Below are 26148 nucleotides of genomic sequence, written 5' to 3'. Positions count from 1 at the left end.
GGCCTCTGTGTTTCAAAGTATAAATATTCTTACTAGCACTGCCTGAGTGGATCCTCCAAGTTCAGTCCAACTGGCAAACTGGATATTCAGAAGAATCTGACAGTGATGGGAATCACCTCTCCTTCCCATCTCACTTGCTCTGGCTTGACCATGGCATTACGCTGGGCTCTGTTATGCAGGTGACCCCCTCGCTGATGGGGACCTGCTCTCCTCTTCTCTTCCCAGGGCCTAGCACCGGGCCTGGCCCTTGAATGAGAAAAGGGGGGGGGGGAACCGGGGATGCAGGAAGAGGGAGATGGGGCATGACTGCTGACTGAGTCAGCCTTAAACACAGGGAGAGGGAGGCTCTGGGGCTCTGCAGAGGCCACTACCCTGGTCTACCAGACTCAAGATCTTTGCCTTTAGACAGTGTCGTCGCGTGGTGTTGAGGATCCCCAGAATGTAGCTGTCCGGGGGGAATGAGTATGGGCTGCTAACATGTCCCACCGCGCGGGTCACACCTCCAGCCCTCGCACAGGCTCAGGCTAGAACGGCTGCCTCTCCACCCCACTCCTCCTGCGGGGGAATTCTTCCCCCATCTTTCCAAGTCTCCACTGAAATATCACCTCTTATGCGGAATTTTCTCATATCCTCCAACACTCTGCACATAACTCTCTCTACTACGGTGCTTGTCTTGTGTTATTAATGACCTGTTTATGTGTCTATTCTCCTTGCTAGAGCACGGGCTCCCCAAGGGCAGGGAAGATGCTTTCTAATTTCTCGGCGTATTTCTCTGCCTCTGCCCACACCGGCACCTACACAGGGCACCAGTTCCCTCACAGAGCACTCTGTAGGCACACGAACATTTTCCCAGCGGGTGTTCTGGTTCCCTGAGGTCAGCCAGTGCGGCAGACACACACTGAGGTTGTGGGACGTGGGGCAGGGGTGGGGCGCAGAGAGAGGGGCAGGCCTGGGGCATGCCGATGGGGAATCAACGCAGCGCGGGGCAGGGGGAGGTAGTCTTGATCGGCAGGGAGGGCGACACGTGCGGTGAGCTGGGTGGCGGGAGGTGAAAAGCCAGACAGAGAGAAATGATGCTTTTTGCCAGTTTCACACTTGTGCCTGGGCTCAGACTTCTCTTGTCCTGTGACGCAGGGGTGAAGTGTCCAGGGAGCCTCGGCTGACATTCAGGAAGCACCACGGGCGTAAGAAGATGCCAGCCTATTGTCCTAGGCTTTCTTAAGAGTGAGACAGACGGCATTTCATGATCTGACCCTTTCTCTCACCGTTCCCCAGAAAAGGGGGCATGGGCCCCATTTTGCCTACAGAGAAACTGAGGCCCAGGGTGAGTTGGAGACTCACTGGGGTCTTGTTGTTGCAGGGACCCCCCGGGACCCGGGCGAGAGCTCCACTTCCTCGTTTGCTAACAGACCCGTCTACCTCTTCCCTGACACCAGCATTACAGCTCTGAGGGCACGACTCGGCTCTGGTCCTCCCTGCTAGCTGCGTGGCCATGGCAAGCAAGAGGCCTCCTACCAACACAGGTGGGCAGAGGCCGGTCCCAGGTCCTGCGCTCTCCGGTCAGACACAGCAGCTCCTCGCTGCCCCGGAGGCTGTATCCGGGGTCACAGCTGAAGGTCACAGAGCTCCCTGCAAAATGGCCTCCGTCGTGAACCTTATAGCCAAACTGGGGGGTTCCTGGGTCCTCACATCTGATGAGTTCAAAACCTGGTGAAGAGAGAATAAGACAGGGTGACAAAGACCAGTCATGGCAGAAGCCACACTCCTTCGAAGCCCATTTCCTTGGGGAAGCCACCCGGCATGTGTCTCCAGGTTCTGATGGACTCGGGGTGGGGGTGATGGTGCTGTGCTCAGGTGAGGGGTATCACGGAGTAGTCAACCCCCTGGTGCTCTACGTCAATGATGTCAGCTATTTCTCCCAGGACAGCTTTCAATAGTTTTCAGGTACAGGGTCTGAACTTCCTATTTCTTTTGTTTGGCCCCACAGCCTTCTGCTAGTAGGAGCTGTTCTTGCAATTTTGCTCACCGAGACATTCTCATGGGATAGTGTAATATGAAGGGTCACTTTTTTTTTTTTTTTTACAGAGACAGAGAGAGAGTCAGAGAGAGGGATAGATAGGGACAGACAGACAGGAAGGGAGAGAGATGAGAAGCATCAATTATTAGTTTTTCATTGGGACACCTTAGTTGTTCATTGATTGCTTTCTCGTATGTGTCTTGACCGTGGGGCTACAGCAGACCGAGTAATCCCTTGCTTGAGCCAGCGACCTTGGGTCTAAGCTGGTGAGCTTTGCTCAAACCAGATGAGCCCACGCTCAAGCTGGCGATCTCGGGGTCTTGAACCTGGGTCTTCCGCATACCAGTCCAATGCTCTATCCACTGTGCCACCACCTGGTCAGGCTTGAAAAGTAACTTTAAATGTGCATTTCAAACATCAGTTATATCCTGCTTAAATACACTCTACTGAAAAAGGCCAGAGAAGGTAATTGCTACAGAGCTTCTTCTGTGTGGTGCCTCACATGTTGTATCTCTCATTTGTTATGGACAGGAGTCTTATAGGAAGCTATGATTATATGCATTTTATAACTGAGACCATTGACTTAGAGAGGTTAAATAAATTATTCCAGAGTCACGCAGTCTCAGATGATAGAAATGGAATTCAAATACGACTCTATTTAATCCTCTTCTGCTGACCCGCCTGCTGTAACAGGCACAGACCCCTCTGCAGATGGACAGCGCCCAGTGAGCGGGACCTGGAGTAGACTTGTCGGCTGTGTGTGCTCTAACAGATACACTGAGAAATAACCCACAGACTAAACATTCACCATGTCAAGTGCACAATCGGGTGTCTTTAGTACATTCGCAGAGTTGTGCACCTGTCAAGGCAATCAACATCAGGACGTTCTCATCACTTCGCAAAGAAGCCTCATCCATATTTTCCCTGAACTCCTGCAGCCCCTAGGCAACCTCAGTGTTCTTTCTGTCTCTGTGGCTTTGCCTAATCTGGACAGTTCACATAAATGGATCATGTAACACGTGGCCTTTTGTGACTAGCTGCTTCTACTTAGCACAAGGTTTTGAAGGTTCATCCATGTTGAAGCATGAATCATCAGCATTTCGTCCTTTTAAGTGGTCAGATATTCCATCACATATTTTATTTAGTATTTGTCAGCTGATGGATACTCACTGGATTTTAAAATAGGCTATGAACGCACATTTCTTTGTAGCTATTGGATCAGTAGAAGCTCGGATGAATGAATAAAATATCAGCAAAATCAAAGTATGGGGACGCGACTCCTAAGTACCCCAGGGCTGCAGACAAACTTGGGTGCTTTCCATTTCCAAAATCCCAGGAGTAGAGAAGAATGTTAAAAATCATGAGGGAAGGCCCTGGACAGTTGGCTCAGTGGTAGAGCATTGGCCTGGTGTGCAGGAGTCCCGGGTTCGATTCCTGGCTTCTCCACCCCAACCTCTCTCCTTCCTCTCTGTCTCTCTCTCCCCCTCCCGCAGCCAAGGCTCCATTGGAGCAAAGTTGGCCTGGGCACTGAAGATGGCTCCATGGCCTCTGCCTTAGGCACTAGAATGGCTCTGGTTGCAACAGAGCAATGCCCCAGATGGGCAGAGCATCGCCCCCTGGTGGGCATGCTGGGTGGATCCCAGTTGGGCGCATGCAGGAGTCTGTCTGACTGCCTCCCTGTTTCCAACTTTAGAAAAATAAAAATAAATAAAAATTTTAAAAAAAATCATGGGGGCCCTGGCCGGTTGGCTCAGTGGTAGAGCGTCAGCCTGGCGTGCAGAAGTCCCGGGTTCGATTCCTGGCCAGGGCACATAGGAGAAGCGCCCATCTGTTTCTCTGCCTCTCCCCCTCTCCTTCCTCTCTGTCTCTCTCTTCCCCTCCCGCAGCCGAGGCTCCATTGGAGCAAAGATGGCCCGGGCGCTGGGGATGGCTCCTTGGCCTCTGCCCCAGGCACTAGAGTGGCTCTGGTCGCAAAGGAGCGACGCCCCGGAGGGGCAGAGCGTCGCCCCTGGTGGGCGTGCCGGGTGGATCCGGGTCGGGCGCATGCGGGAGTCTGTCTGACTGTCTCTCCCCATTTCCAGCTTCAGAAAAATACAAAAAAAAAAAAAATCATGGGGGGGAAAAAAAGAGGGAAAGAATTAAGACTCAACTCTTTAGGGAGTAGTAAAACCATAATTATATGTTGATGTTTGCATCTTTTTATATCCGGCTATAGTTGAATATTATTTCATAAATGCCATGATTAGCAAAGGCTATCTTTGGTGGCTTTAATTAAATGGCTCAGTGTTCATTATTTTTAATATATTAGTGACTAGAAGATACGCTTTCAACTCAATTAAACCATAGAGATGAGGTTTAAAAAGTGGCAGCTTTTCCAAATCACAGGCACAATGGCTTAAGAGGAAACAAGCAATTAGGCATGTGCCGGTCTGAGAAAAACCAAACCAAATTAAGTGATGGATGATGATGACCCAGAGTCTCTAATGTCCCAACCAGGGAAAGCCTGACCTAATCGTCCACTCGGATGCAGGAAGGACTTACTGGAAAACTGCAGCTCAAAGCCCCTGCTGGTGTTCTCAGCGTCAGTGATGAAGTCAAGCCACAGGCTGCTGGATGTGCTATTCAAAGTCATCCCCATCATCTCAGAGCGGCTGAACACCCCCAGCAAGCGGGCGGAGTTGTTGTTGCCATCATAGACCTGGACACAGGAGAGACCCCAACCCGACATCATCAGCATGACCTTATTTCAGAACAACAGCTTCTCAGCTCTCAGCCCACATTCCCAGAGTTTAGCATCGATAACGACTGTGAGAGGGGCAGTGTGTCACCAGATGCAAGGAAGATTCAGCAACTGAGCGGGTGAGGGGCCCCTCGTGATGGCACTTGGTGCCCGTCCTGTGCCCAGCCTATGTCAGTGTGAATCCAGACTCTAGAACTGACTGCTGTTCTCAACTTCCCAGTGGAGATCTGCTCTTGTACCCCCAACCCCCATATGGCACCAGCTTCCTCGTCAGCAGCCTGGGGAGGCCAGGTTGGGGCTGGCTGAATGCCCAAGCCATCTGTTTCTGCAGACAGGCACACGGAAAGCATTCGACATCTTTCCATTGCTAGACACTCAATCTTGTCCTTCCAGGAGATGAGACAATGGTCCTGCCAGACCCCGCCCTACTGTGTGGCAGTGGCCTGAGCTTTGACCACTTTGCTGACCATGGTCCCTGGGATCCAGGTAGGATGAAGTTAAGATGACCAGCATGTCATGATGCCTTTCCCTTCCCCAAGCTCAGCCTCTGGTCCTTCCTTCCTAAAATACGGGCTCCAGCGGGGGGCCTGCTGGGCTTGCCAGAGGTGGAACCGTGCAGACATCTGGCTTCCCTGACTCCCATCTGTCCCTTGAACTTCTTGAGCACCAGCAAAGTCAACAATCATCAGAATGAACTGGCTTCCCAGGTTTGGAGGTTGCTGCTCCTTTCCAGATAATTGTACAAATAACAACAGAAGTTGTGATTGAGTGGAGGACCCCCTGGTGCTATGGTAAATATCAAAGATGGGATCTATGGGTGGGCGATGAGTGTTTGTGCATGGCACAGGATGTGGTGCCAGCTGCCAGCAAATTGGAACAATATTTTCATTCTACTATTTATGAAGCAAAGCTTTCTAAAAGAAGCCGTCCTTCAAGCTAACAGTGCTATATGTTACAGAGATTTGTTTAGGCCCCTGGGAGCCTCAAGTTTGTTTCAAGATCCTACATACAATGGCTTTCTATCACTGATGGAGAGAAACCCAGCGTGCCAGCAGAAACACAGAGTTCAGCCCGCTGCTGCAGCCGGATTGTTATAAAAGTATTTTTAGCCATTCGAACACATCTTGCAATGAATTGATCAAGGCATTAATCATCAACATTTGCGAACGTCATTATAATAAGAGAGACAGCCATGCATTTCGTAATGGAAGACATGCCACTACTTATGGAGCCATTTTGCTGAAAAAATCCAAATCTGAACCAGATCAAGCCACTGGGTCCAATTTCTAACTTACAGGAAATACAGAGAAACATATGAAATGATACTCTGGGAATGTGGTCAACAAAATCCATAACGTAGATAATTCCACCCAACAAATGGTCCAACATCCACAACAAATACATTACAAGTGGGGCAGGGGGAAGGGAGGAAGGTAGAAACCTATAGATTAAAAAACACAGGAGGCAATGTGTGGACTTTATTTGGATCCTGATTCAAATAAACTATAAATTTAAAAAAATATTATGACATTTATGAGATAATTGGAACTTAAACATTCACTGATATATGATGGTGTTAAGAAATTGCTGTTAATTAATGAAAGTATAATGGGAATAGGATTTTTTCCCCTTAATTTCATACCATGATTCATCCTAATTCATTAAGAACAAAAATGTTCTTACTAAGTGTCATTATGATAAAATATTCATTGCAGAAAACTTATAAAACAGAAAATCACAAAGAGAAGAAAAGCAACTTAAAAGCACTCACAACAATTTGGTGACTGTCTTTCTAAGCTTTGTTCTATGCATATCTTTCCTATGCATGTTTATTTTTTTTATAAATAATCAAACTATGGATGCAATATGGTAATTGTTCTTAAACTTAATATAATAATGCACATATTTTTCAAATCATTAAATCTTTTTTTCCCAACAGCATTTACATAGCTGCAGGAATTTCCATTATAAAATTAACCCAACCCCCAATATAATTATTCACATCATTGTTCAGAATGTGTGCCCTGTCTGTCACATAAGAGGCACTCAATAAATGTATGATAAATAAATAAGCTAATATTTTTCTTCTGGTACTTTTGTCCTTAAATCCACCTGGGTTTATTTTGGTTTATGATACAAGATTTCACCTTTTTTTCCCCCTAGTTGATTAGCCATTTAATCAAACTCTGCTTGTAAATATTTCATCCACCACCAATTTTAAATCTAACCTTATCACATACAGTTATATAAGTCTGGTTTTGCTTGTCAACTTTCTAGTCCACTGCATTCATCTAGTTGTCTATTTCTGTGCATGACCCATACTGTTTTAGTTACTTTAGCTTCATAATGTAACTATTTAGGCTCTGGCCGGTTGGCTAAGTGGATAGAGCATCGGCCTGGCATATGGACCTCCCAGGTTTGATTCCTGATCAGGGCACACAGGAAAAGCGACCATACCCCCCCACCCCCCACCGCCACTGTCTTGCTTCTCTCACTCTTCCCCTCTCACAGCCAGTGTCTTGATTGGTTTGAGCGTCAGTCCTGGGTGCTGAGGATAGCTTGGTTGGTCCGGGCATTGGTCTCAGGTGTTAAAAATAGCTTGGCCCTGGCTGGTTAGCTCAGCGGTAGAGCGTCGGCCTGGCGTGCGGGGGACCCGGGTTCGATTCCCGGCCAGGGCACATGGGAGAGGCGCCCATTTGCTTCTCCACCCCCCCCTCCTTCCTCTCTGTCTCTCTCTTCCCCTCCCGCAGCCAAGGTTCCATTGGAGCAAAGATGGCCCAGGCGCTGGGGATGGCTCCTTGGCCTCTGCCCCAGGCGCTGGAGTGGCTCTGGTTGCTGCGGAGCGACGCCCCGGAGGGGCAGAGCATCGCCCCCTGGTGGGCAGAGCGTCGCCCCTGGTGGGCGTGCCGGGTGGATCCCGGTCGGGTGCATGCGGGAGTCTGTCTGACTGTCTATCCCCGTTTCCAGCTTCAGAAAAGTACAAAAAAAAAATTAATAATAATAATAAAAATAATAGCTTGATTAATTTGAGCATGGCCCAGACAGGGTTGCTGGGTGGATCCTGTTTGGGGTGCATGTGGGCATCTGTCTCACTATCTGCCCTCCTCTCACTTAAAAAAGAAGAAAATTTAGTAGGACAAATGCTTCCTCACTTGTCTTCTTTTAACTTAAAAAATGTTTCCCGGCCCTGGCCAGTTGGCTCAATGGTAGAGTGTGGGCCTGGCATGTGGATGTCCCAGGTTTGATTCCTGGTCAGGGCACACAGGAGAAGCGACCATCTGCTTCTTCACCTCTCTCCCTTCTCTTCTCTCTCTCTTCCCCTCCTGCAGCCATGGCTCGATTGGTTCAAGCGAATTGGCCTCGGGTACTAAGGATGCTTCTGTGGCCTCTACCTCAGACCTAAAAAAAAATGGCTCAGGTCCTGGCCGGTTGGCTCAGCGGTAGAGCGTCGGCCTGGCGTGCAGGGGACCCGGGTTTGATTCCCGGCCAGGGCACATAGGAGAAGCGCCCAATTGCTTCTCCACCCCTCCCCTCCTTCCTCTCTGTCTCTCTCTTCCCCTCCCGCAGCCGAGGCTCCATTGGAGCAAAGATGGCCCAGGCGCTGGGGATGGCTCCTTGGCCTCTGCCCCAGGCGCTGGAGTGGCTCTGGTCGCGGCAGAGCGACGCCCCGGAGGGGCAGAGCATCGCCCCCTGGTGGGCAGAGCGTCGCCCCTGGTGGGCGTGCCGGGTGGATCCCGGTCAGGCGCATGCGGGAGTCTGTCTGACTGTCTCTCCCTGTTTCCAGCTTCAGAACAATACAAAAAAAAAAAAAAAAAAAAAAAAAGGCTCAGTTGCTGAGCAACTGAGCAGTGGCCCAGATGGGCAGAGCATCTCCCCCTAGTGGACTTGCTGGGTGAATCCCGGTCAGGGCTCATGTGGGAGTCTGTCTCTCTGTCTCCCCTCCTCTCGCTAAAATAATAAAAAAAAATGTTTCCCATATTTATTCGTCTAGATACACTCAAAAAAGAATTTTCTTAAATTAAATATAACAAAAATAACCTTCCCCAACACAGGAAAAAAAAATCCAACTTGTGTAATTCTGATTAACATTAAATGTTTGAATTGATTAGAGAGAAAGTACACTTATGTGATGTTAAATCTTCCTATCCATGTACAAGGTGTCTGGCTCCATTTAATCAAGTTGCCCTTTTATCTCTTCATAAAACTGTATCTCTTCCTGAATATTTTGATATTTTTTTATTGCTTTGGGGAATTGAGTCCCTGTACACATTTATTTCCTAACAGAATATTACTTGTCTATAAGAAAATTGCTTCGATGGTCCTGTTCATCATTATGGACAGGTGATGGGAGCATCCTCTTGAGGAATCCAGGAGAATTTATGCACATTCGTTACACCTCACCTCCTTTCTTTCTTTTTTTTTCTCTTTTACATATATTTATTTTTCAGCTTTCTGGAGGTGTAACTGATAAAAATTGTATATAATTAAGGTATACAACTTGATGCTTTGATATACATATAACAAGATGGTTGGCTTAAAAATAAATGTGCTAAATGGATAGCTCCTTACACATGGAGACGAACACTGTGAATGCTGCCAATGTCTGCTTGCCTCCAGGCACTTGAGTTTCTTTAGGACATACATCCAGAACACAGAAGCTGGTTCCAGGGAAGGCACATCTTCAACACTGTTAGATATTGCCAGATTGCTTTCTGAAGAGTAATACTGAGTTAACTGACAATGTATGGCAGCTTTCATTGCTTTATATCCTTGCCAACACTTACTACTTTCCGATATTTTGACTTTTTCCAGTTTGATGTATGTAAAAGCAATACCTAGTTTTAATCTGGATACCCCTGATTATCACTGGTTTGAGCACTTTTTTTTTTAGGTGAGAGGAAGGGAAACAGAGAGGCAGACTCCTACACGTGCCCTAAGATCCACTCAGCAACCCCATCAAGGGCCAATGCTTGAGTATTGAGCTATTTTTAGTGCCGGAGCTATTTTAGATGCGCTCCAACGGAACCATCTTCAGTGCTCAGGGCTACACTCGAACCAGTTGAGCTACTAGCTGTGGGAGGGGAAGAGGGAGAAACAGGAATGGGGGAGAGAAGCAGATGGTCACTCCTTCTGTGTGCCTTGACCAGGAATTGAAACTGAGACATCCATATGCCGGACCAATGCTCTATCCACTGAGTCAGTGGCCAGGGCTGAGCATCTTTTCATAAGTTTATCAACAATTCTATTTTCTTCTTCTGTGAGTTGCCTGTTTGTACCTTTTTCTTTCTTTCTTTCCTTTTTTTTTCTTTTTGTATTTTTCTTAAGTGAGAAGGTGGAAGGCAGAGAAACAGCCTCCTGCATGAGCCCAACCAGTATCCACCTGACAAGCCCACTAGGGGTTGATGCTATGCCCATCTGGGGCCATTGCTTCATTGCAACTGGAGCCATTTTAGCACCTGAGGTGGGGCCATGGTGCCATCCTCAGTGCCTGGGCCAACTCGCTCCAATGGAGCCAGGACTGTGGGAGGGGAAGACAGAGAGAGAGAGAGAGAGAGAGAGAGAGAGGGAGAGAAGGGAAAGGGGAAAGGGAGAGGAGTGGAGGAGCAGATGGTCGCTTCTCCTGTGTGTGCCCTGACTGGGAATCGAACCCAGGAGATCCACATGCTGGGCCAATGCTCTACCACTGAGCCAAATGGCCAGGGCCAGCCTGTTTGTACCTTTTGTTCATCCATGAACATGAAACCTCCCTGCATTGTTTTTCATATCCTTCAAAATAAAGTTTAATTTTCTCAGTAAAGATTATGCACATTTTTGTTAGGCTTATTTCTTAGGGGTTTTAGAGTTTTGTTTCTATTATGAATGAGATCTTTTATTTTGCCCCAGATTACATTTTTATTTTTGTATTGTTCTGAAGCTGGAAACAGGGAGAGACAGTCAGACAGACTCCCGCATGCGCCTGACCGGGATCCACCCGGCACGCCCACCAGGGGCGATGCTCTGCCCACCAGGGGGCGATGCTCTGCCCATCCTGGGTGTCGCTATGCTGCGACCAGAGCCACTCTAGCGCCTGAGGCAGAGGCCACAGAGCCATCCCCAGCGCCTGGGCCATCTTTGCTCCAATGGAGCCTCGGCGGCGGGAGGGGAAGAGAGAGACAGAGAGGAAGGAGAGGGGGAGGGGTGGAGAGCAGATGGGCGCTTCTCCTGTGTGCCCTGGCTGGGAATCGAACCCGGGACTTCTGCACGCCAGGCCAACGCTCTACCACTGAGCCAACCGGCCAGGGCCCCCAGATTACATTTTAATTGGTCCTAAAAACACCAGCAGCTTTGCTGAATTGTCTTACTAGTTCTGATAGTTTATCAGTTGATTCTTTCATGTTTTTGGAAAAGGAGACATTTAATCTATTGCTTTCTAATTTTTATAGTTTCTTTGTTCTTTTCTTCTTCTTTGGGGTGGTGGGGTGTGACTGTAATGCTTAGAGAGGTAGTAAAGTATAATGTTGAATACTATTGGTGACAGGATTAAGTACTAGTCTTAATCCTGCCTTTACTGGGTATCTTTAGGAAGTTTTGTCATTAAGAATAATGTTTGTTGTAGCTGCAGGTGAATGTTCTGCCCGTAGTTGTATGAGATATTTTTAAAATCATGGATGATATATAATTTCATTACATGATGTTTTGGGGGTGTTGATTGGCAGGATTATGTATTTTCTCTTCTGTTTATAGGATATTAGGTGAACCACCGGCATGAAATTGCCAACATTCAATCAGTTTTTACCTACAAAAATGGCGATTTCATAAGGTTTGCCCAATAAATAACACGAGCCTTTCTAATGACATATCCTCACATTCCTGGAATCAATTCCACTCAGTCAGTTTTACTACCCAGCTAGATTTAATATATTATAGATAGGACTTTCAGATCTATGGTATTAGGTGAGACTGGTCTAATGGTTTCTGTTCTTACGCTGCCCTTATTCAGTTTAATATCAATGTTTGCACTTGCTCCTCATTTAAATAAAATGAGTTGGGAGATGAATCCTAATGTTTTTCTTTTCCGTGACAGTTTGGATATTTAGGGATTAATTGTTCCTTGAAGTACTTAGCTGAAAAATGGTCTAGGCCTGGGGTTTTTGAGAGAGGATATGGTAGAATTCCAATTTATTGATTTATTCATTTTCCCCCCCTTGATCTTAGTACTTTCATCTATAAAAAAATCCATTTCATCTAACATTTCAGGTATCTTGGCTTACAGTTATTCCTAAATATTTTCTTGTTATTTTCATAATCTATATTATATCTCTGACTGTGTTTCTTTTATCATCCTTAATATTATATATTTGTGATTTCTTTATTCCTTGATCAGTCCTGCCAGGTTTGTCTATTTTATTAACGTTTTCAAAAAAAAAGTTGGTTTTGTTGCTAATCGCTACTTTAAAATTTTTTTAGCTATTTTGCCTTTACCTTTAAAAGTATTTTTCTCCTACTTACTTTGGAGTATTCTTATATTATTCAAGCTACCTAAATCCTTGCTTATTTAACCTAGGTGCTATGCCAGAGAGCAACAGAGGTATATTAAAATCTTCCATGATGACTGCAACTTTATTAAAAACTTTCACATTTCTGCAGTTCTTATTTAATTTATTCATGCCATGTTATTTGGCGCATAAAGTTTGACTGTGGATTGATTGCACATTTTATTAATATAAAGGAATCTTCTTTTTCATTTCCTTATGAGATGTGGAAGAGTCTCTCTAATTTATCTTACAATACACTGATTTCATTTTCCCGTGGTTTACCCTCTTCTGTTCATTGCTCCAGCCCAGTTTTTAATTGGGTGATCATGTTTTCATCTCTATTCAATCTTTCCTCATCTCAGATTGCCCTGTTTTCATTATTGCCTATTTTTGTGTCATAAATACAATATTCTCTCCAATCTTGTTAAGAATACAAATAAGGAGCTTGTAAAATTTTTTCTTTTCCTTTGTTGCTTACAGAGAGGCAATTAGCCCCGACTCCCGAGACTGAATATTGACACCCACCTAGGTCATTTTCTTTGTTGGTGATCATGGCAGAGGGAGCATGTACATGGTGAATGGAAATACCAGTCTCTCAGGGTGAGCTGAGGAGAGGCCATAGCGGGAGCATCTCCTGCTCTTGGTGCTAAAGTGTATGTGTGTGTGTGTGTGTGTGTGTGTGTAAGAAAGAGCGAGACAGAGAGAGGGAGGGAAGACAAAGACACACACACACACATTCATATACAGATACCATGGCAGCCTCTTCTCTAATGAACCTGACCCTCTTGTCAGGCACCAGTGTGGCATTCCCCTCCTTTATCTGGCTTGTCAACAAAAGGAAGACAAATGCAATGCAGAATGCCACATGGAGAGGGAACGGGCTCTGTACTGTCTCAGACCTAGCATACTCTCAGAGGAGCTGCTGAGACTGGGATCCGGTCCCTGCCAACAGTCTAAGCCAGGTGGCCTTCCATGTGCTTCTCCTTCCGGCGTCTCACCCTAACCCACAGGCGGGATTGCACGTCACTTGTGGGAACTGCAGTATGATCGGCCCTTTCTCAGTCTGCACCCTTTTTTGGCTATTCTATTTGCCAGAAATTCCTTTCAGTTGTATGAGAAAGGCACCTTTGCCTAGTCCCCAGGGCTGAGCCCCCAGTCCCCTGCTTGTATAATGTCCCTGTGTTATCTCAGTGGCCCCCTGTAGAAGATGCAGCCACACGCATGTGCCTCGCTGGACATCCTGAGCTGCAAGTTGTCATTCTGTACTATTGCATGAAAAGGTCCTTCCTGTCTCGCCAATGTTAGGTGCCAAAATAAAGAGAATCAGATGGTCCTGGGAGACCAGCTAGAGTGAGTATATGTCAGGGCGAGGTTTAAGACATTTGTAGTTATCAAAAGTAAGGAACAGATCAGGGTCACACAATGCAAGAAAACAGTCATTTCATGGGTCAGAAATGGAAGTAGAAGTTTTGAAGGGTTGGTCAGACACACCAACTATTGTATCCTGGGCAACACACGTGGGAAGAGGTGACAGGTCTCCTTAGTGAGGCGTTTAGGTGTGCATTGGGACTTTGGAGGTACAGGCACCTCCTTGGGTCAGGCACACACCCGCGCTCTGGCAGATGGGCCAACTACCCTGGGCAAAGGCAAGATGTCCTTGGAGGTGACGGGTGCTCTGGGCTCCCCTTGCACACGTGCATGTCAAGGTAGCAGAGTGACTGGTTCACACAGCAGGACTGCTGCAGCTGGTGGGCTTGCTGCGCGGTTCTGAATCCTATCTGGGAAACTCTGACTGAGGGTTGCTTTAGTTCTGAAACAGTTCTGCACCTACTTGTGTCCCAGGTTCTCCCTGAGGAGGGCAAGGGGCTCTGGGGAGAAGGGTTAGAACAGGAAGGGGCTCCTTGCTACCACCCTATCTCCCTGAGTGCCCTGCCCTCCTTTCTCAAGGGCCTGGTTCTGCAGAAGTTCCGGTGATCAGGGGGTCCTGGGAATGGCTGTTCAGCTACGTCCGAGCCACAGCCCAGCCTTCTGAGGAGGACACTACAGAGACCTAGACACAGGAAGGAGAGGTTCTTTATCAAGAAGGTCAATCTGAGTATTCAAAGGCTGGGAAGCGGGCTGCAGAGTCACAGTCTGAAGTCTGGGAAGGTCCCCCTAAGGAACACGGGAACCCATGTCCCCCCCTTTCCTACCACCCTGCAGGATTATCTGATGTCCTGCTACCTGTATGAGCCCTCCTTGACCCCTGACCTGGGTTTTACACCCCATGTCTCTCCCTTCCTACTCTGAGTGTCTCAGAAGTCCCTCTTCTGTCTATGATCAGGTTGCTCACTTGCTGCTGGAGCTGGACGACTGCAGTGGGTGTGCATACCCGCTGCCTGTGTCTTAGGAGCTGCCCTGAGCCCGCACCACCCTAGTGAGCATGCTCCAGCCCCGGCCGCACTCCACACGAACTCCTGCAGCCGAGAGCCCTTCCGCCGGCCCTGTCAGGGCAGCTGCACAGGACTGCTGCCCATACTCTCCTCACACCTGAGGATGGTAAGTTAGGCCTCAGAATGCCCTTTCCCCCCTCCAAGGATAACAACAGCCTTCATCCAAGCAAGCCTCTATCGTCCAGCTTCCCCAGTTCTGTCTGGAGAACTGAAGGGGGCGAGCACGCTGTCCCTGCTTCCCCGCGGTATCCTCCAAGGCTCTGCTGCTGGTAACGAATAAATGGATGGAGAAAGCAAGGTCAAGGGGGATGCCCGAAGGCCTGGCCCTTGGAAAGGATGGAGCCCTGATAATTCTTCAGGGAGATGCACACCGTTTTCTCTGTTAGAGGAGCTCAGAGGTTAAGGAGCTTAAGAAGCCAGAGAGCGGGTCCCAATCCCCACTGGGCCGCTTGCTGTTTTATTTCCGGCATATCTGGTCTCAAATAGTCATCTCATGGGTACATTCACTTGTGTTTAAGGATAATTAGGTAAAAGTGAGAAACGCCTTCTAAACACATATACATACACCCTTTCCCCAGAGAACACATGCCCCAGAGGGTGGGTCAAGAGCATTATCTCTGCAGAAAAACAACAGTATGTTTATCACATCTCATTAGACTCCTGAGGGATGGGCATTATATAATGGTTTCTCTTTGGATCTTCCAGGGTAGTACCCTCTTGTTGTTTCTAATGTCAAGAATTCTCTGGCTACAGGGAATAAAGCCATATTAAAATGAGATAAGAAATATTTATTGGCCTAGGATGAAAATGGACACTCCGTATGAGATTTTCCTAACAACCTAAGGCAGCTCTTTGATAAATTCTCCAGTCAATTCTTTGATTATACACATACCACACACCACACGCTATTGAAAATATACTCTTAATCACACAAACACACTCAAATACAAGTCATACAAATGCTCAGTGTCTAACAATTTCCTTCCTATAATCCTTTCTATAATCCAAGTCCTACCATTTCTTTCTCTTACATATATCTACTTTCTTTAACCCCATTGCCACATATAGGCCATCATCCTGACACATCCAAGCTACTGAAACAGCCTAAACATATACTCAAAGCACACACAAGTGTACACACACACACACACAAGTATGCACAGACACAGGTCCCTCAAATCCAGTAAACACATTAACACAGATTCACACACATGTAGAAACATTATAAATGTAATTATATCCACAAACATATCTACACAAGTGCACATGCATGTGCATACACACACACACCCCAAGTCACCAAGCTCTTCATTATTCAGGTTGAAGGTCAGAGTTCGCAGTGGAAAACATGACCCGTTGGCCACTCCAGCTAAATGTCTTCTCTTATGTAGTCGGCCAATAATCGATCACCTAGGTATTTGAGAGCAGTCAGCTCCTAAGCAAACGCTAAAGCTCTGTTCTTGGGTACTCACATAACCCTTCTCTTCCAGGTTCTCCCTTGCTCCCAGTCGCGTGAGGATACTATCTTGGGACTCAGGAGGGAAGAAGAAAAGTCTGAGTTGTTTGCACAGAGATCAGCGAGTGAGTGTGGACCACACTTGTGCATACCATAACATACATGCGCTAAGAAATATATCAGCGTTACCTTGAGGACATCCCCTTCAGAGAGTTCGAATGCCCTGGCTTTGAGCTGAATCCCCTTCCCCGGCTGCGTCTGGATGGAGTAGATGCACTCGTGGTTGTTATTGTAGTTGACAGGAAAGTTGGGGGAGAGCAAAGTGCCCTGAGTGCCCGTGACTGAATTCCCACACTCAGCTGGAAAGAGAATCACAACAATCACAGATTACCTCCCATCAGCTACACCCAGAAAACAACTCACAGTTATAAGTGCTGGAGAACCTTACAAAGATGACAAGTTGTTTTGCTTCTCTACCTGCCAAAATGCCTACTTATCTGTCCATTTGTTGCTTGTCTATAGGACTGCTTATCAAGGTTTATTGTTTGTTTGTTTGTTTTTAACACCTGCCCACCTACAGTTCTCCCTGGTTTCTTTATCTCTCTCATTCTGTTTGTCTCTCTCCTGCAGAAACAGAAACAAACCCGCCAGGCACCCGTTACTTTCACAGCGTTATCAAGCAGACGTTCCCCACACCTGTTCACATAGTATCATAGCAACAGAAATGACCGAGGAAGATGTCATGGGAGGATGGTGGCAGCCAACTGAGGAGAGATGAAGCCTTTCTTTGTTGGAGGACAGAAACTAAGAAAGGACAAAATCGAATAATGATTGCTAGCATCTTCCAAGCTTGACAAGGATCATTTCAGTCATTAGTCACAACAAGCAATCCCATAAGGTAGGCACAATTCCCATCTCTGTTTCAAAGATAAAGAACCTGGTACTTTGCAGTTTAGATCAAGTCTCTCAGTTCATCAAGAGGAGGGGGCTGAGCACTCAACCTTGTTAGACCTGGAATTTAGGGCCCCTGAGGCTCAGGGGAAAATTTTAGCATGAACCCACTGAAACCGTTTCTTTCCATTTTTTAATATTTTTTAGATGAGAGGAGGGGAGATAGTGAGGCAGACTCCTGCATGCACCCTAACTGGGACCCACCTGGCAACCTTGTCTGTGGCTGATGCTCAAGTATCAAGCTATTTTTAGCACCTGAGGCTGACATTTGGACTAATCAAGCCATCCTTAGCACTTGGGGCCTATGCTTGAACCAACTGAGCCATTGGCTGTGGGAAGGGAAGGGAGAGAGAAAGAGAAGAGGAAGGAGAAGAGAAGCAGATGGTTGCTTCTCCTATGTGCTCTGACTGGGAATTGAACCCAGGATATCAGTACACTGGGCTGACGCTCTATCCACTGAGCCACTGGCCAGGGCCTACGCCCTTTTCTTTTTTTTTCTTTTTTTTTTTTCCATTTTTCTGAAGCTGGAAACAGGGAGAGACAGTCAGACAGACTCCCGCATGCGCCCGACCGGGATCCACCCGGCACGCCCACCAGGGGGCGACGCTCTGCCCACCAGGGGGTGATGCTCTGCCCATCCTGGCCGTCGCCATGTTGCGACCAGAGCCACTCTAGCACCTGAGGCAGAGGCCACAGAGCCATCCCCAGTGCCCGGGCCATCTTTGCTCCAATGGAGCCTTGGCTGCGGGAGGGGAAGAGAGAGACAGAGAGGAAGGCGCGGCGGAGGGGTGGAGAAGCAAATGAGCGCTTCTCCTGTGTGCCCTGGGCTGGGAATCGAACCCGGGTCCTCCGCACGCTAGGCCGACGCTCTACCCTACACCCTTTTCTTAAAAGCTATTTCTTCTCCTCCAGAATTAGTCATTATTTATGCATTATTCCTATAACTATTTATAGCAGTTATCACATTTCACTTGACTTATTTCTATCTCCTCCACTGCACTGAGGATCTTCTAGGGCTTGGTCATAGCTCTATATCCCAAACACCTGCTCAGTGCCTGGGGAGGGTGGCCCTCAGCAAAAGAAAGGGAAAGGGGATGTGGCTTGGGGGTAGGGCATGCACTGTAGGACCCTGCAGCTGGCTTTCTAGGGTCTTGAATAATTGTGAAGCCTCTGCTTGTTCTTCCTCTATCACAGCATCTACGACAGTGGTCCCCAACCTTTTTTGGGCCACGGACCGGTTTAATGTCAGAAAATATTTTCATGGACCAGCCTTTAGGGTGGGACGGATAAATGTATCACATGACCGAGACAAGCGTCAAGAGTGAGTCTTAGACAGATGTAACAGAGGGAATCTGGTCATTTTTTAAAAATAAAACATCGTTCAGACTTAAATATAAATAAAACGGAAATAATGTAAGTTATTTATTCTTTCTCTGCGAACCGGTACCAAAGGCCCATGGACCGGTACTGGTCCACGGCCCAGGGGTTGGGGACCACTGATCTACAATACTGCACCCTGGTTGCTTGTTACCGACCTGGATCCACCACTCAAACTGTGAGTAACTTGAGAGGTCATGCTTAATGAATCTATGAATTGCTAAGACTTTATTAGCACAGATCATCTATAAAGAAAATATTTGCCAAATGAATGAATGAATGAATGAATGAATGAATGAATGAATATGGAGTACATAGACCTCAGAAGATATACAGTCCTAAAAATAACTAGTTTCAGAAGACTGTGAAAGTTCAGATGGCAGGTCTATTTTTTTTGTCTGGACATATGGGGAATTCAGAGCATGTGCTGAATCTTTGAAGCTGATGTAATAAGTCTGCTTTCTCTAAATCACACCCAGCCCCACCCCACCAGTGTCCTTATCCTAGAAATAATTGTCTTGAGGAAGCACCCTGAAGTCAACCAATGGGCAACTGAGTTGACCACATATTCAACCCTAATTACCCAAAGCCTGGTGTACTAGATAAGGTAATGTAGATGGACCATGTGATGGATACAGGAGCATTCAGAGTTGAACCTCTTGCGGGCTTAGTTATACGCTGTGTACTTTCTGGTCCCTAAAGGCTGCTCCTTAAGCCTTTGAAGACAGTAAGCATGTCCTACCACCAAGTCCCAACTTTTTCAATGGGCCTTACTCCATAGCTCTTTGCATTTCAGTTCTGGCTTCAGTTTCCTAAGACTCATGTTGAAGCCCTACCCCCAATGTGATGATATGTGGAGTTGGGACCTTTGAGAGGTCATGAGGTTGAGAAGGGATCTTGAGGGTAGAGCCTGCATGATGAGATTAGTATCCTTATATGCAGAGGAAGAGCCCAGGGCCCTCTGTGCCATGTGAGGCTGCCATCTGCAAACCTTCATCAGACACTGAATCTGCCGGCACCTTGACCTGGGACTTTCCAGCCTCCAGAACTATGAGAAATAAATGTTGTTTCAGCCACCAAATCCACAGTATTTTTTTTGAGTAGCCCAAACTGACTGAGGCAGTCACTCTGTGTGTTAGGGGAGAAATCTGGCTTTCCAGCACTCTATACTCAGCCTGTTTGCAAAGGGACCACATGTGCATGATGGATGTATGAGCTGGGGCATAAACTAGAGGAAGGAGACAGGTACCCTGGGGGCAGCTGACAATTTAGGTAGATAAGTTTCTAGAGAGTGTAAATTTTCTGGGTGCCGTCAGATGAGGGTCGGGATTTGGGGAGGGAGTGATGAAGGTTATGCACATTCAGACATTTATCACTCAGTCACATCGCATGGGTGGCTCTCCAAAGCAGCTCTCCATCATCTCTGGGGACACACACCGATGCCTTCCATCTAGGGCGAACGTGTGGTACAGGGAGATGAGCATGGAGTCTGGATGCTGCCAGACAATGTATATGAACTCTCTAAACTTCAGTCTCTTCCTCTGCCTTCATCGAGACGATAATACCAGCCTCCAATAACTACAGAAAATAACTTCAGGAGCTCCGATGACAAAATAAGTGAACATATGGGGAGCAAGGAGCGCATAGTAGGCCCTCAACAACTGTTATCCTTCCCCTCTTTCCTGATTCCAAGTGACTATATGCCGCTTACCTGATTCCATCTGGAGGCCTAACTGCCCGTGCTCTGGCAGAGGAAGAGCCCAGAAACCCTGAGAAATTTCTCGGGAGGCACGTGTGAGCAGCCTGTCATTCACAGCACCCTCACTGTTTCTGATGCCTTGCTGTCTATCTCGTTTCTAAAAGTTGGCTTCCCTTAAACACGGGCTTCGGCGTATTACTGGACCCCTTTCTTGCCCTGGTGTCCAGCATGCCAGCCATAAGCCCACCTCTGCCAGCGTGACCCTCTCCCCCTCCCCACCTGCGCTGCACCTTCCTAAGGAGGGAAACGGGGGTGACCACTTCCGATGGGGCCAGTCCTTGGCCAATCCTCTCAGGGCCATGTCCTGGGCACCAGGGAGGGGAGGGGAGGGTAGAGGGATATGGCACTTGCTTCCAGGAGTTTCCAAAGTAACAGGGGAGGTGAGTGAGCAGAGGCACTGAAAAGCCAAACACAAGCATAAGTGGAAACAAATAAATGGTCCAGAGTAACAGTCACAGGCCAGGAAAGTGCCGCTGCCAGTTCAGGCATCTGTGACTTCTGTCTGTCGTCCCCATTAGGAGAGGTCCCATTAAGGGCAGGAGCTGTGTCATATCCATCAGTCTGGGGCTCCTGAGGCAGAGGGGTTAGGTCTTCTCCATCACATGGGGGCTCCCAAGGACAGGGCCATGCTCTCTGTGGCAGACTGGGTCCCCTGGGGTCAGAACTGTCTCTCCCACATCAAGTTCAGTGGTTCCTGAGGTCAGGGGCTGTGTCACCCCATTACACTATGAATTAGAGCCCAGAGCTGTTCATTTCCTTCTCAGCTGGGAATGTTCCTGGAAACACTGTGTGGGCCAAGTCATTCAATTCATACCCACACCGCATGTGGCAAATGGGAGTCCCCCCCCCAGGGGCATTCCCTCAATACTTGCCGCCTGAGGTTCTGTGGCAGGGCTGGTGGGTTTTACAGGTGATTATAATTGCTGTGTGTTACTAATAACACATGAAAAAGAAGAAAAATGTAATAATGAAAATACGATGAGGTGTCATGAAAAAAAAAAGTAACTGGAATAATAAGTTAAAGAATGAGTTTATGCAATGAGATCAAGGGCAAAGCTTAAGGAGTGTGTGCATTTGTGGTCCTGGATAATTCCACTCAAGGAAAATCTTAACCCTGGCTGGTTGGCTCAGTGGTAGAGCATTGGCCTGACCTGTGGAAGTCCTGGGTTCAATTTCCAGTCAGGGCACACAGGAGAAGCGACCATCTGCTTCTCACCCCCAACCTCTCCCCCCATCTCTCTCTCTCTCTTCCCCTCCCACAGCCATGGCTCGAATGGTTCAAGCAAATCTGGCCCTGGGAGCTGAGGATGGCTCCATGGCCTTGCCTCAGGCGCTAAAATAGCTCAGTTGCTGAGCAACAGAGCAGCGGCCCAGACAGGCAGAGCACAGCCTAGTTAGGGGGCTTACTGTGTGGATCTTTGTTGGGGCACATGTGGGAGTCTGTCTCTGCCTCCCTGCCTCCCACTTAATAAATAAATAAATAAAATACAACAAAACATAACAAAACAAAATAAAATAAAATGAAAAACTTCCCCCAGAACCACACGGGAAGATACGGGGTGTATTTGAATGTGTATCTGGGTCAGGGTGGGTGGATGCTCTTAGGGATGGTTACAGAAGAAAGAATACACTTTGGGGTTATTTAACTGTTCAGAAGTGGAATTCTTCATTTATTTGTATTAATGTTTCCTTTCTGAGATTATACAAGGTTATTGGATATTGGTTATCAATAAATAATGATAAAAAGATTATTGGCAAAATGATGACAATTATAGGGCACCTCATGGCTTCTGTAAATTGTGTCATCTAATCTGGAATAAAGCCTGTGTGTTGGAGGCTGTTTTCTCCAGCTGGGGCAGAGGGTTGGTGGCCTGTCCAAGATCTAACAGCTGGGAAGCAGCAGAGCAGAGACTTGACCTTGAACCCAGACACTGTGCAGCCCGAGTCCGGCGCATCTTGCCAGCCTCCTACAGCTGTCCTCTGCAGAGTCCCAGGGCTCCGTGGAGTTGTCTCTGGCCAGGCTGACCTCATGGGCCCTCACGATGCCGGCCCCGTTTCAGTCACTGCAGCGTTGGTTTTATTTCTTTGGTATATTGGGGTTTTATGTACTGCTTCGCTCTAAGCATGAGTTCCATGGCTGATAGCCAGCATGGTAAGTTACTCCACTGATCCTGCCTGTGTTCTCCAGCCCCATGTAGCAAGTATTGAGCAAGCAGCGCTGTCACCCTTATAAATGAGGGACAGCCAGTAACAGTCTCTGTTCCCTTTGATCACCGTATTTCTCCCCACCCTCCAGGCCTGGGGCTCTGGCAGGCAGGTGGGCAGGGCCTTGGTCAGAGGGCACCTGGTTCCAGTGCTCTAAGCTCATCATCCACTGCTCTCCCTGCTGCTTACTCCACACTGGCCTCCGAGCTATTCATCAAGGCTCAGGGCCTTCACACTCCGCTCCACCTCCTCCCAGATATCTGAGTGACTACTACTGTCTTGAATCCCTTCCTGCCTTTTAAAATGTCAGCTCATCAGTGTGGCCTTTGCTGACCACTCTTTTTAAAAGAACAACCCTTACCTCCAGCACTTTCTCAGCTGATGTAATTTATCTCATAACCCTCAACACTGCCTGACATACTACACATCTATGGGTTTATAGCTTATCTCTCCCACCGGATGCGAGAGCTTGATGGAGAGACTGTCTCTGTTTTGTTCACCGTCGCCCTCTACTCCACCAGATTTGGCCTCTCCCTGGGCAAAGGTCATGCCTCTTACCTATAGGTCCACTGCCCTCCCCACCACCACCACTAGTGCTGCTGTACCTGGATTTCTCTGCAAGAGGCATCCTAAGCCGCAGGGATGTGTTAGGGGTGGAAGAGAATGGAAGTCAATTTCATTTGAGTGCCTACTATGGATGCACTTTACAGAGGTCAGGCCAGCCTCTAGGACAGTCCATGAAGCAGGACTGCCCCCCCCCCCCCAATAGAGACAGGGAGGCGGCAGCAGAAGGAGGTTAGGCCGCCCAGGGTCCTGCTGCAGGTAACTGAGTGCTAAGGCCATCCCCAGACCCAGGCCCGTTGGCCTCTTGGCCCACGGGTGTTCCACCACCTCACACCAATTGACTAAAGCTCGGCCCACCCCATTAGTGAAGCAAAATGAAAGCACGTGACCACCTACCAACACACCTTGGCAGAGGCGAGCTCCACAGGCGCCGTCTGCCCCCCAGGCACGTGATGCGGGCCGTGCCCTCCAGACGGTACCCAGGGAAGCAGGAGAAGGTCAAGGTGTCGCCTACACCAAACTGCAAGCCCTTCCGGATGCTGTAGGCGGGGACCTCGGGCTCCTCACAGGGCTCCAAGTCGTATTCTGGAAAGGCAGCGGGAGAGGCAAGGGGTCAGAAACAGGAGATGGGAACACAGACACCGGGGAGACAAGAGCCAGAGATAGAGACGGACGGAGGCATCGCGCACGCGCACACTGGGCCACAAAAGGGAAAGAGGAAAAGGAGAAAGCCGGAGAGAAACAGAGGCAGACGGACATGTGGTGAGGTGAGGGGCTGGACACACTGTGCTTTGGGTGGTCTGGAGGCCTCACTGCTGTGAACAGGCAGAGGGCACAGAGCTCTGGGCACATGCTTTCTGGGGGTACTGCTGGGGTCCCTCGTCACTTGACCCATCCCTCCCCTCTCCCTTCATCTCCGTATTAACCCCAAGTCTCAGGGCTCGCCGACTCTCCTGCCTCTTTCCCCTGAGGCACTGAACCAGATCGATCCAATCAGCCTGGTTCTAGAGGGTCAGAATGTTTGACCCAGCAGAGGGAAACCCCCACTGGGAAAAAAGATTACAAATGCTTCGCTTGAAGCTGTCTCAGTGATGCTGGCATTTGAGGCAGATGGCAAGTGTGACAGGGTGGTATTTATGGGCCAGGGACCTGCCTGGTGCTTCTAGGAATGGCATGATGTGATCATCCCTTGTCCCCAAGGCCATCTCCCCCTGTGACACAGAAGGAGAGTCTGTCTCAGACGGATGAGGCACAGGTGGCTGGATAGGTCTCGTCTGGGAGGCCAGCCCAGGTACATGGCAGATGGCTTCGGCTAGAGGGACAGCAGGGGGATGAGTTGGGCCATGTCCACTTCCTAGAGGCCAGATAGCTCTTGCCCAGCCCAGCAGAGTCCATCTGACATCTCTGCCCCTGGCTGGGAAAGGGGGACCCTGGGGAGCAGTGGGGACAAGAGTGGCAAGAGGACTCAGTACCAGAGGAGTGAAGGGTCCTCTTTCTCCCTGAATGCCAAACTAAAGAGAGTGCTAAACACAGAGATAAATATCTATTACTGCTAAGTTAGCATTGATGAAGAAGTCCCAAATAAGGCAGAGACACTCTGATATGTTAACTTCAAACCCCTTTCTTCTTCCTCTTGTTTCTAAATTGCTGGGGTTGTAAATAGTGCAAGTGGCATCAGGAGAAGTATCTAGAATTACTGGGGCAGGAAGGGGCTTCTGTGGATTCCTCTGGTTCAGCCAGTTACGCAGGTCACGTTCGGAGGGAAACCTAAACACCTTCAGAGGAGGAGTTCCCCCACCAACCTGCTAACTTCTTCCAAGCCCATTCCATGGAAGTTCATCCTTGTGTCTAACCCGGCTCTCTTTTGGTGCAGTAGGGAGCTCATTCTCCCAGAGACTGGAGAGTGAAGCAACACCCACCCACTGGGAAGACCACCCTTCCCCCAAGGGACCCTCCTAGGCCTTACCTGAGAAGGTGATGTTGAATCCTTCATAGGACATGGAGAAGTCAGAAATGAAGCGGACCTGGGCGGTGAAGTTGCCATAGAGACCAGCACTGATGGGGGCTGGCAACCGTGAGCCGGTCAGCTGCCTCAGGGGCTGGGTGAAGCTGCCATTCTCGGTGATGAGGAGGTAGTCATGGCCGCTCTCCAGGTGGAAGGTGTGGAAAGTGAAGAACACACCTGCCAAGAGAGCAGAAGGGCCAGGCTGACGACGGTGAGATGGCTGAAGCAGCCCCCTGTAAAATGGGATCTGCACAAGCATTTCCAATCTGTACGTGTCTACGGTGCGCAGAGGAACAGGCACGCACTGATGAACGCACACGGGTGAGCCTGAATGAATGAACCGGAATGAACCGGAATGAACTGGATCACACCAGCACCCACAGGGCTGGCCAGGGAGAAGCACTACTTTACAGCTGTCAAAATCTGAAAGGGAGATTTATGACTAGTTCTAGGAGAATGCTTCATAGCCATTCATTCATTCATTCATTCAACAAGTATTTGCATATTTTTTGAGTGCTTCCTATGGGCTAGGATTCAGAGCCGGTTAGGTGCAAGACAGTAAACAAATAGCTACAGTAGAGTGATGATTTAATATAAGACATTAAACAAATAGCTACAGTAGAGGGGGGATTGCGATGATGAACACAGATCAGGGTGCCCCAGCGTGGAGTGGGTGCCGTACGGGAAGTAGTTTGCAGCAGGAGGAGGAATGTGTAGGACAGCCTCACGAAGGACACATTTGATTTCAGTCTTAAAAGGATGCATAGGGATTAAGCCTGTCGGAGGGAAAAGGCGTCTCAGGCAGGGCACTGGTGTGTGTGAAGGAGCCGTGGATTCCAGGGCTCAGTGAACCACACAGTCTGTCTGGACACAAGCAGTGGGGAAACAGTCTGGAGTGGAGGATGGAAAGGCAGGCTGAGGCTAGGCTGGATATCTTCCTGGGGGCCATGAGAAGCCAACCGATCCAGAGTGCAGACTATTGCAGACTTAGCAAGATGCTGATGGCTGTGAGGACGGTGAACTGGAGGGAGAAGAGGCAGAGAGAACAACTAGAATGACTGCAGCCAGGCACTGGGCAAGAGAGGCTGGGGACAGGCAGAGGGGCTAGGAGCAGGAAACAGACACAGG

At 48.3% G+C, this 26148-nt stretch overlaps 1 protein-coding gene across 2 annotated transcripts in view; it reads right to left on the bottom strand.

The window, feature by feature from the left end:
- Positions 1 to 26148, bottom strand: part of CSMD2 (CUB and Sushi multiple domains 2) — a 606087-nt gene that overhangs the window by 164163 nt on the left and 415776 nt on the right. For both annotated transcript variants that reach the window (XM_066269721.1, XM_066269723.1), the window contains exons 20-24: positions 24982 to 25197; positions 23412 to 23600; positions 16349 to 16518; positions 4559 to 4715; positions 1516 to 1707 (exon numbers count right to left, since the gene is read on the bottom strand). In XM_066269721.1, coding sequence (XP_066125818.1) covers positions 1516 to 1707; positions 4559 to 4715; positions 16349 to 16518; positions 23412 to 23600; positions 24982 to 25197 — 924 coding nt within the window. The remainder of the gene's footprint in view (positions 1 to 1515; positions 1708 to 4558; positions 4716 to 16348; positions 16519 to 23411; positions 23601 to 24981; positions 25198 to 26148) is intronic.

The sequence above is a fragment of the Saccopteryx bilineata genome, chromosome 3 (genome assembly GCF_036850765.1).
Source record: "Saccopteryx bilineata isolate mSacBil1 chromosome 3, mSacBil1_pri_phased_curated, whole genome shotgun sequence".
Taxonomy (NCBI): domain Eukaryota; kingdom Metazoa; phylum Chordata; class Mammalia; order Chiroptera; family Emballonuridae; genus Saccopteryx; species Saccopteryx bilineata.
The sequence above is the reverse complement of the archived record's forward strand: the minus strand, read 5'-3'. Positions and strand labels throughout refer to the sequence as shown.